This window comes from Hemiscyllium ocellatum, chromosome 44 (genome assembly GCF_020745735.1).
Source record: "Hemiscyllium ocellatum isolate sHemOce1 chromosome 44, sHemOce1.pat.X.cur, whole genome shotgun sequence".
NCBI lineage: Eukaryota > Metazoa > Chordata > Chondrichthyes > Orectolobiformes > Hemiscylliidae > Hemiscyllium > Hemiscyllium ocellatum.
The window spans coordinates 25025416-25037051 of record NC_083444.1 but is presented as its reverse complement, the minus strand read 5'-3'; the positions used below and the strand labels follow the sequence as shown (position 1 = coordinate 25037051).

At 49.5% G+C, this 11636-nt stretch overlaps 1 protein-coding gene across 6 annotated transcripts in view; it reads right to left on the bottom strand.

The window, feature by feature from the left end:
• Positions 1 to 963: 963 nt before the first annotated feature.
• The window catches only part of LOC132835236 (arf-GAP domain and FG repeat-containing protein 1-like), a 91302-nt gene continuing 80629 nt past the window's right edge, over positions 964 to 11636 (bottom strand). For 4 of the 6 annotated variants that reach the window (XM_060854606.1, XM_060854608.1, XM_060854610.1 and 1 more), the window contains 5 exons: positions 9617 to 9690; positions 9139 to 9222; positions 7375 to 7605; positions 6635 to 6729; positions 964 to 2425 (listed from right to left, as the gene is read on the bottom strand). In XM_060854606.1, coding sequence (XP_060710589.1) covers positions 2366 to 2425; positions 6635 to 6729; positions 7375 to 7605; positions 9139 to 9222; positions 9617 to 9690 — 544 coding nt within the window. In that variant the 3' untranslated portion in view covers positions 964 to 2365. The remainder of the gene's footprint in view (positions 2426 to 6634; positions 6730 to 7374; positions 7606 to 9138; positions 9223 to 9616; positions 9691 to 11636) is intronic. The other 2 variants (XR_009647290.1, XM_060854609.1) reach the window with 2 other exon arrangements.

The window sequence follows — 11636 nt, the reverse complement described above, 5'->3', positions numbered from 1 at the left end:
GAAAGTGAGAAAGACTGCAGTAACTGAGGGATGTAAAGAGTCTCTTATGCCAAAATCACAAGAACTAGCATCCCAGTTAAGTGAGCAATAGGGAAGGCAAACAGATTTCCTTTACCTTTAGAGGAAACGGAGTATGAAAATAGCAAACTCTTACTGAAACTATTCAAGGCACTTGTCAGAGCACAGCTGAAATACCGTGGAAAGTTTTGGAGCCTTTATCTAAATAAGCAAAGATGTCCTGGCATTGGAGACAGCCCAGAGAAGGGGCTTGAGGTTGATACCAGGTATGGAGGAACTCTCTTAGGAAAGGAGGTTGAGAAACATGCAAGATCCATAGGAGATCCTAGCCAGGTAATGAAACATCTGGATATCAAACCTACAGCTCAGCGAGCAAACCTACACCCTAAATCCATAGGAGACTGGACTGTCCAGATGTGGATTACTTTCCCCTGTGGAAAAGCCATCGACCAGAGGACACTATCTCACAAAGAAGGAGTCTCCCATTTAAAACAGGTGAGGAATTTCTTATGAAGGCAGTGAATCTTTACAGAGATCTGACAAGACTGCATCATTAAACCTATTCAAGGCTGAAATATACAGACCAGTGCCATTCATTCATCCACCTGGGCGTCTAATATTGTACAAATGGTCTACTGAATGAAAGCCTGAAAACCCTCCCTCTTTGTGCCACAATCACTGCGATCTCAATACATCATGAAGACAAGATGTCAAGGCAAACTGTTAAATAGATGGAACAATGACACAATACTAAAGGAATAACCATTCGGCTGGGGTTAAACAATTGGTGATTACTCAGCAATATTGATTCTTTTGAGGGGTGGGGAAGATGATGGCATACAAGGACCCTCGATTATCCAACATTCTATTATGTTATCACATCTTCTCAAGGTAGTGTGCACGCAAGTTGTCAAACCCAAATCAAGAGGATCATTGCATCATGCATTGATAGATGAACAAAATATATATTTTGAATGAACGGTAGAACGCAGCAGAATTGGTGTAACAGTTTTAAAAAAATTAAAAGACACAGAAACAAGCCCGAGATACCAACAGAGCAGCTCGCCAAACAGTAACAAGGGGGGGGAGACGGACCAATTCCAGATCCGGTCATCACCAGGTCGGTTTTCACTTGACAGCAGTCTTTGGAATGGAAAGGCATCTTCCGAGACGGGAGAAAACAACGGTCGATCGGGTGGAGGAGACGGTCCGTCACAAGGAAGTGGGAGGAATGCAAGTGGACCTGATAAAGCACTGCAAAGTGGGGCTGAGGAGGAGGAGGAAGAGGGGGCAGCAAGTTGGGAAGGGCAAACTGAGGAGAGTTTGCTTACGAATGGGACCCTTCAAATGTTAAAACAAGGAGTCCAGTGATCCGTCCCCTCGGTGAACAACGATCGCCGCAGATGGCGGGGGGTTTGCAGCAGTGACAGTCTCTGCCAACGCATAGACACCGCCTCTCCTCACAAGCTCCCCTCCTCACCCTCTCCCGACTGGGCTCGGACAGCTGCCGGACCTCTAAGGTCAGTGTCCGAAGTTCCACAAACGCCGAGAGCACCCACACCGCTCTCCGCCAGCCCTGTGACAGCGCATGCACCTGAAACCCACTCCGGGAATCAACGCAAACAAACTCTAGGAGGGGGCACCCGCCCACTTCACTGCTGCCCAACCCAGCTGTGTCACCCACTTGCCCCAATAAATTCCCCACAAGCCGGCCTGTGCCCCTGATGCTGTGTGAAAGTGCACTCCAGTGACTACCCACTTTCGTCCGCCCCCCCCTCACTTCCCAAAACCCCTCTGACAGCGATATACTGAGTTATATGCAAATTAAAAGGATTATAGGCCCCAAGCCTCTCCCAGTACAAACCCCATCAGTGTAAAAGTCTTGCCTCCCCCCCGGCCTCCCCCACCTACTTAGCCCACTGCTTTGTTTAGACCACACAGCTTTCAGCTGAACCGAAGGGTTCCCATATCTCAAGAGCTACCTTTACCCTCTGCTGTCTCCTTCCCACCCAGCCCTCCCGAAATCCCGGCCCCAAACACCAACAGCGTGTGAGTGAGGCTGTAGCTTCTGTGAATGCCAAGTTGCCTCCATGCTCTCCCCCTTCCTGTCTTACCCCCCAGAGACCCCACCCATCCTCTCCACAATATAGCCTGCATTGGTATTTGGTACTAATACCCACAAGGAATATTGCAGTGCCTCAACAGCCCCACCCAACTCCCACCCTCCCCTGAAGTATAGAAATGTGTGTACTGGCATTAAGTATGTTACAGCTGTTGGTCGACTCCTGTGGTTTAAGGCGATTTTTTTGTTTTTGGAAGAGCCACATGCTGGAAGTATTGCAGGTCACTATAAGAAGGGGTTGGTAGATGTGCTTCCTGCTGCAAACTGTCCAGGCGGGGCTCCAGTCTTCACGGAGGGTGGGGGGGGAGAGAGAGAGAGAGAGAGGGCGAGAGGGGGGGAGAGAGAGAGAGAGAGAGAGAGAGAGAGAGAGAGAGAGAGAGAGAGAGATCACGAAAGCAAGAGAAGAGGTGAGAGATAGTGAGAGTGGGCGTTCAAGAAAGTGAAACCAAGATAGTGAGTGAACAAGATAGCAGCAGAATGAGGGATCAAGGTCAAAACCCAGTGAGGGCAAACACAAGACAGGAAGTCAGATGGGAGCGAGAATGAGGGGGTGCAAGAGCAGGAATGGGAACAAGAGCATGGAAGAGGTGGCAGAAGAGGGGAAGAGATAGCAAGCGGGCGAGACAGCCGGCAACAGAGTGATAGAGATATAGTGACAGATATATAAAGAGATGGATATAGAGTGAAAGTATATATAAACACACACACAGTGACAGAAAATGAATGCAAGTAAAATTGAGGGAGAGAGAGAGAAAGAAAAAAAGAGGGAGAGAGAAAGAGGGAAACAGAGAAAGAGAGGGAGAGAGAGAGAAAGAGAGGGAGAGAGAGAGAAAGAAAAAAAGAGGGAGAGAGAGAGAAAAAAAGAGGGAGAGAGAGAGAAAGAGAGGGAGAGAGAGAGAAAGAGAGGGAGAGAGAGAGAAAGAGAGGGAGAGAGAGAGAAAGAGAGGGAGAGAGAGAGAAAGAGAGGGAGAGAGAGAGAGAGAGAGAAAGAGAGGGAGAGAGAGAGAGAAAGAGAGAACGAGAGAGAGAAAGAGAGAACGAGAGAGAGAAAGAGAGAACGAGAGAGAGAAAGAGAGAACGAGAGAGAGAAAGAGAGAACGAGTGGGAGGGAGAGAGAACGTGAGGGAGGGAGAGAGAGAACGTGAGGGAGAGAGAGAGAGAACGTGAGGGAGGGAGAGAGAGAGAACGTGAGGGAGGGAGAGAGAACGAGAGGGAGGGAGAGAGAACGAGAGGGAGGGAGAGAGAACGAGAGGGAGGGAGAGAGAACGAGAGGGAGGGAGAGAGAACGAGAGGGAGAGAGAGAGAACGAGAGGGAGGGAGAGAGAACGAGAGGGAGGGAGAGAGAACGAGAGGGAGGGAGAGAGAACGAGAGGGAGGGAGAGAGAACGAGAGGGAGGGAGAGAGAACGAGAGGGAGGGAGAGAGAACGTGAGGGAGGGAGAGAGAGAGAGAGAACGAGAGGGAGGGAGAGAGAACGAGAGAGAGCGAGAGAACGAGAGGGAGGGAGAGAGAACGAGAGGGAGAGAGAACGAGAGGGAGAGAGAACGAGAGGAGAGAGAGAGAGAGAGAGAGAGAGAGAGGAGAGAGAGAGAGAGAGAGAGAGAGGGAGAGAGAGAGAAAGAGGGTGAGAGAGAGAGGGTGAGAGAGACAGACAGACACAGAGGGAGGAAAAACATATGATTAGCCTCTGGGTTATCAGTAACAGTTCTATAGTCAGTGACCCACTGCCTGTCTTTATCTCATTGTTGCCAGAGTGGTGGCTCAGCATCCATTAATAGCTCACCATGACCCCATGCCCAAATGGCCAGCCTTGACTGGTGCCTATTTGGCCACAAGGTGACGTAGCTAAACTTGCTGTCAACATCACGACTGCTGACATATCAAGCTCATGGGGAGGGATGCTCTTCCAGCACCACACTCACAAAACTTCATGCTCCCCTTGGTCAGGTTTCCTTTTAGAGGACATTTATTTACCACACCTCTGGCTGCATTGCACCTTAGAATGGACCCCCTGCTTCTCCAAATTCCAACGCTCTCTCAGTTTAAGACAAATGCTGGATAAACTCACGAGGAAGGAGGGAACAGAAGGGTATACCGATTGGATAAGATGAAGATGGGATGGAAAACAGCATGGAGCAGAAAGGCCAAAGGGCCTGGTACTGTAGGGAAAGGTCCCACACTTGGGTAACAAAACTCATTAAAATATCATTCTAACTGAAGTATAAGGGCTCCGCTAAGATTTAAACAGAATCAATACTGACAGGCTACATTTCCCACCCCAGGCTGGAAAACCTGGCACACAGGAACACACTCTCAGGACAAGATTTTGGTCATTTTGGACGGAGTTGTGCACTTAATGGGATTGTGATCTTTGGAACCTCAGAGTGCTGCGGATGCTCAGTTGTTGATTATGGTAAAGACTGAGATCAATCAACATTTCAATTTTTAGCGAGGTTTGAGAAGATTTGTAGCTCAGGTTGAGGTTTTGGATGTAGGTTTGCTCACTGAGCTGGAAGGTTCATTTTCAGACATTTCGTCACCGTACTAGGTAACATCTTCAGTGGGCCTCAGGCGAAGCAATGCGGAAAATTCCTGCTTTCTATTTATATGTTTGGGTTTCTTTGGGTTGGTGAGGCCATTTCCTGTAGTGAGGCCATTTCCTGTGGTGAGGTCACTTCCCGTTCCTTTTCTCAGGGGGTGATAGATAGGGTCTAACTTAATGTGTTTGTTGATAGCAAAAGAGAAAAGCAATAGGAAGGGACATCACCACAGGAAATACCATCACCACAGGAAATACCATCACCACAGGAAATACCATCACGCCAAAGAAACCCAAACATATAAATAGAAAGCAGGACTTTTCAGCAGTGCTTCGCCTGAGGCCCACTGAAGGTGTTACCTAATAGGATAACGAAACATCTGGAAATGAACCTTCCAGCTCAGCGAGCAAACCTACATCCAAAATTTCAATTTTCAAGTGAGAAAGTAGCGTAGAAGCACAAAATCTAAATTGACTGGACTGACTGGTGTTGGAGGATTAAGAGGCTGAAGGCCTCCTGCAGTTCATCTTTCCAATGCTCTAATTGCCCATGGTCTGTTGCTATGGCCAGATCAGCCCCGCTATTCCATGTCTATCGACGACTCACCCCCCCCATAGATCAGAGCTTCCCAAAATCTGGCGGCAGCAATGGTGCTGTGTCTCTGAGTTACAGCAACTGTTCCCTCCCCACCCCCAGCACAGGCAGCGGCTTCCAGACCATTCTCATTCACTTCGGAAAAACGTAGACCTTTGACACACTGCCACATCGGCTGCCCATAACCACGAGCCTGTGTTCCCCTTCATCCTTCTGCCAGCAGACGGAGGCTCTCTTTCGCCTGCCTTCTTCTAAACCTCTCGTGATCTCACCAAATCTTCCCTCAATGGCCTTCTCTCCAGGCAGAACAAGCCCAACTTCCCCAACCCAACCACGTCACTAAAACCTCTCATTCCCTGGAACCAACTGGGGACGTCTCACATCCTTCGCACAGCGTGGGGACCCAGAACTGGACACGCGGCTCGAGTTTGGACGTAGATGCATCTTTGTCTAGCCCTATAAAGGGCTGAAGAAGAGGTCCCTCACCTCCTTGCAACAGCGTTAACAACAGGTTCAAGACAACTCAGAGCTGTGAGGTTATGCTGCAGCTCTATTGAACCCTAGACACACTCCTATGGAATACTATTGTTCAGTTCTGGTCGCCTCATTATAGGAAGGATGTGGAAGCTTGAGAGAGGAAATTTGCCAGAATGCTGCCTGGACTAGAGGGCAGACCTTATGTTGAAAGGTTGAGACAGTTAAGGCTTTTCTCATTGGAGTGAAGGAAGATGAGAGGTGACTTGACAGAGGTGTACGAGATGATGAGAGGCATAGAGAGAGTGGATAGCCAGAGACATTTTCCCAGGGCGGAAATGAGGGGGCATAATTTTAAAGGCACTTGGAGGAAGGTTTGGCGGAGATGTCAGAGGGAGGTTCTTTACACAGAGTGGGGGGGGTGTGTGTGGAATGCACTGTCAGCGGTGGGAGTAGAGTCAGAGACATGAGGGATATTTAAGAGACTCTTTGATAGGCACATGGATGATAGTAAAATAAAGGGTGCGTAGGTTAGTTTGATCTGAGAGTAGGATAAAAGGCCAGTACAACATCGAGGGCTGAAGGGCCTGCAGAGTGCTGTACTGTTCTGTGAGACAGAGAAGTCTGACACACGAGTCAATCTGAGTAGGTGAGGCAGTGACGTTGAGTGAATCCTGACACTGACCTTGTTTTGTTTTGCACATAACCTCTGGTTCCAGTTTCATGCTGCTCTGAGCCCCAAAATCAGACCCCATGGCTCCGCAGATTGGGACTCTGAGCTTGCCAGCACGCGGTTACTTAATCCAGTCCCATTCACTGTACCCAGCTTTACACATTACAGCTCAGCTTCGCTCCCATTGAAAGCAGTCAGTCAGTGTGGCACATACCATAAATGGGTTGCTGGGCACTCCACCTCCTTGTATCAATGGACCCATCATTTGTGGCATTCCTTTCGATTGCCCAAAGGCACCGAACCCAGCACCTACACACACCAGAAACAGGCAGAAAACGGAATAATACATTCCACTGCACTGAAAACAAAAGTACATATTGGAAGCTTTTCCCCCACACCTCTCTCTCTCTCTCACACACCCACCCCCCTGGACAGGAGTGCCACGTTTCAAACGGTCACAGCTATTTATCACACGGTAGGAACAGGGGTTGATTGCTCGGTGAGATGACTCTGTAGTTGAGACACTGACGTGCAGACAGCACACAAACTCCCTTAGCTCCCAGGTCGTTATTAAAAAAGAATGAAGCGGGGTGAGATTTCAATCCCCTTTCAGATATGGTTCCCCACATAGCCCCCAAGTCTGGCTTACATGTGAAGGCACTGCCCTCTTGTTGTGGAGTCCCCCCACCCCCCACGACTGACTTTCCCTCCTAGCTGCCCATCAGGGAAAACAGATTCCCTCTGTTGGGTCGCCCCTTAACCTCCACAATCAACTGTTCAGTGCAGCTTGGGTAGAGCATCAAGAGAAGGTTGCGAGTTAGTTACACACACCCCCAATGTCACCTCCCCACCACCATTTAACCCGTGGAGACCCATTCAGCGCTCCAACCCCAGCACACCCTCTCCGCCATGGACAATGTGTCAGCTTGGCTTTTCTATCGTGACAGACATTACCGTTTTGTTGCTGAGTAAAGCCTTGCGGCTGCAGGAATGAATGCTGCTGGGCAAAAGCCTGTTGCTGCTGCTGCTGGCTGTAGCCTTGCTGCTGTGGATAGGCCTGTGGCTGAGCGAACACATGCTGCTGCTGCGGCTGCTGCTGCGAGAAGGGATGCTGCGGGAATCCTGTGAACCCCCCTGGGACTGAGGTAGGTCCGTACCCTGGTGGTACTCCGCCGTACATTGGAGCTGAACGAAAAACAAAATGTGCATTACTGCAGAGACTCCTGCCTTCCACCGCCGTCCCCAACCAACGCTGTAACACGCAGAAGGTCCTGAGGCAATCATTTCTGAAGACATCTTATCATGGGAGAATGTTGTGGAGATACTCCGATAAGTCAGCCACACTAGACCCACTGACGGTGCTGTGCACCATGTGCTGAGCATCCAAGCTCCATGACTCTCAGTGCACAAGGAGAGTGCAGTAACCCAGCCATTCTGCAGCCAAAGGTGGCAGGCCAGCCTGTCGGCCTCACAGTCCCCCTGGATCGGCATTCAGTCCGCCAGCTTCCTCAAACACTCAGAGTCATAGAGATGTACAGCCCTTCGGTCCAACCCGTCCATGCCGACCAGATATCCCAACCCAATCTAGTCCCACCTGCCAGCACCCGGCCCATATCCCTCCAAACCCTTCCTATTCATATACCCATCCAAATGCCTCTTAAATGTTGTAATTGTACCAGCCTCCACCACATCCTCTGGCAGCACATTCCATACACGTACCACCCTCTGCGTGAAAAAGTTGCCCCTTAGGTCTCTTTTATATCTTTCCCCTCTCACCGTAAACCTACGCCCTCTAGTTGTGGACTCCCTGACCCCAGGGAAAAGACTTTGTCTATTTATCCTATCCATGCCCCTCATAATTTTATAAACCTCTATAAGGTCACCCCTCAGCCTCCGACGCTCCAGGGAAAACTGCCCCAGCCTGTTCAGCCTCTCCCTGTAGATCAGATCCTCCAACCCTGGCAACATCCTTGTAAATCTTTTCTGAATCCTTTCAAGTTTCACAACATCTTTCCGATAGGAAGGAGACCAGAATTGCACGCAATATTCCAACAGTGGCCTAACCAATGTCCTGTACAGCCGCAACATGACCTCCCAACTCCTGTACTCAATACTCTGACCAATAAAGGAAAGCATACCAAACGCCTTCTTCGTTATCCTATCCACCTGTGACTCCACTTTCAAGGAGCTATGAACCTGCACTCCAAGGGTCTCTTTGTTCAGCAACACTCCCTAGGACCTTACCATTAGGGCTACATTGAAGGTGCTATATTAATGCAGTGGTTATTCTGATGATATTGCTGAACAACCTTTTCACACAGTGAAACACCAGGCAGTATGCAGAGTGTGCGGCATTCACTGATGCTTCAGCATGGACAAGATTACTTTAAAATGCTCGATTAGAAATCTGACCACGTTATCAGCTCCCAGACTGCAGACGTAACCTCCCTGGAATCGAGGGGGCATGAGGGCTTTGGGGAGCAGGGAGTATCTCCCTGGCTGATGCCCAGCACACCATTTTGGTTCAAGTGCGCATTGGAACGGAAAAGACAGACATTTCTGCAAAGAGTCGGCAGGGAGCCAAGGAAAAGGTGGCCCGGGAATGGTCAATGAGCTCAGGAGGCAGGGAACTGGCAGAGAAGATGAGAAAACCGAAGGTGAGCACTAACTTTCCACCAACAAGAGAGACAGAGACACAGAGAGGCTCCAAAGACTCACCTGGTGCCATTCCGTTGGTCTGGAAGGGGTTGGTAGAAGCAGCTTGTGCTGTGGCAGGAGGAGCAGCAAACGGATTACTGAAAGCTAAAACGCAGGAAAGAGAGAGAGAGAGAGAGAGAGAGCGAGAGAGAGAGAGAGAGAGGGAGAGAGAGCGAGAGAAAGAAAGAGGAAGAGAGAGGGAAAAAAAATTGGAGGAGAGTGGTTAGTGATGTACAGCGAACAATACATTTCACTAGGGACAGCAACCAATCACAAAGTGACACAACCCCCACATACATGAAGCTCAGTCCCTCAGAGGGGCAGCGGTTACTTAAAGGAACATCCCGGACCTCAGCATGCAAAAGAAAGCAGGTCGGCCTCTCAAGGGGATAGAGGAGAGGGGTGGGGACAGGGGTAGAAGAGACAATATACACCAGGCAGGGTTAACATGTGAACAGCAAGAAGAATGAACAGTAAAAATTGAACAGTTGATCAATACCTCCAAAGCTCGATGCATTCGTGGTGCCAGCTTGCTGTGTAGGCACTTGGCTCCCAGTCATCGTCCCAGAAATACTGAAACCAAAGGAACAATGAGAGAAACTGTCAGCAGTTAGTCATTTCAGCCACTTGGGGTGGCACGGTGACTCAGTGGTTAGCACAGCTGCCTCACAGTGCCAGGGTCCCAGGTTCGATTCCAGCCTCAGGCAACTGTCTGTGTGGAGTTTGCACATTCTCCCCGTGTCTGCGTGGTTTCCTCCCACAGTCCAAAGACCTGCAGGCTACAGTGGATTGGCCATGCTAAATTACCCCATAGTGTTCAGGGATGTGTAGGTTAGGGTGGATTGGCCGTGCTAAACTACCCCATAGTGTTCAGGGATGTGTAGGTTAGGGTGGATTGGCCGTGCTAAACTACCCCATAGTGTTCAGGGATGTGTAGGTTAGGGTGGATTGGCCGTGCTAAATTACCCCATAGTGTTCAGGGATGTGTAGGTTAGGGTGGATTGGCCATGCTAAATTACCCCATAGTGTTCAGGGATGTGTAGGTTAGGTGCATAAGTCAGGGGTAAATATAGGATATGGAAATTAGTCCGGGTGGGTTAGTCTTTGGAGGGTCTGTGTGGACATGTTGGGCCGAAGGACCTGTTTCCACATTGTAGGGAATCGATAAATTCTATTCTATAAATATAGAGGCACCTTTGCTCTCTACTTAATCCTATGCTGCATGTGGCCTGGGATGGAGACGGTGTAAAGAGGGCTTTCCTCTGTATCTAACCCTGTGCTGTATCTGCCCGGTCACAAAGACAGGGAGGACCCAGCACAGGGAGGAGAACGTTGGTGCACAGGCAGGAGCAAGTTACTCAGCACTGAGAATCCTCAACATTGACTCTGGGCCACATGAAATCAGGCACCAGGTCAAACGTGAAGAAGGAAACCTTGCACTATTACACCTATCCCTTTCCTCCGTGTTGAGCGTCACTTGGAGGAATTTTGAAGGTGACAAGGGAACAAAAGATGTTCTGGTTGGGGAATTTCAAAGTTCATTACCACGAGTGACTCGGAGCAGCACTGCTGATGGAGTTGATTGTACTAAAGAGCTTTGCTATCAGGCTGGGTCTGCAGCATGTCGTGATAGAAACAAGAGGGAGAAAAGTATATATTTTTCCTTGCCAATCTGCCTGCCAGACATGCATCTGTCCTGATTCCTGATGAAGGGCTTATGCCCGAAACGTCAAATTTCCTGTTCCTTGGATGTTGCCTGACCTGCTGCGCTTTTCCAGCAACACATTTTCAGCATGCATCTGTCTATGACAGTATCAGTTCAGAGTGACCACTGCACAGGCCCTTGTGCAGCCTTCACAGAGGACACCTTCCAGCGTGTTGTGTGGCATTATCACAATGTCAAATGGGACAGAATAGGAAAACATCTAGCAAATTAACACCAGGCACACATGGGCCATCAATAGCAGCAGAAGCATGTTCAGCCACAATATGCAATCTCAAAGCCCATCATATCCTCTACTCAACCATTACCATCAAGTAAGGGGATCAAGTATGGCTCAAAGGAGAGTGCAGGGTGTGCCAGAAGCCACACCAGGCGTACCTAAAAATCTAGTGAAGCTGCAAAATATTCGCAAGGTTGCAGAGCAAGTTTTAACATCAGCAAGCATACAGTGACCTCTGCGCAAGCAATGATTTAAATCTATGCTGCAGCTTTCAGGACAGCACCAACAGTGCGCCACTCCATGGTCACTCCGGGTGCCAGGTTCCATTTCACCCACAGGCATGGAGCTTGCTTACTCTCCCCGTCTGCTTCGGTCTCCTCCCTCAGTCCAAAGATGTGTCGGTTAGGCGGATTAGCCATGGGGTTACAGCGATAGGGTCGGGGCGTGGGTTTGGCGCAATGCTCTTCAGAGGGTCAGTCTGGACTCGAGGGGCCAAATGGCCTGCTTCCACACGGTGGGAATTCTAGGATTCGCTTTGGCTTTCCGGGCGACTTTCAGTTGTATTTTTACTACTGC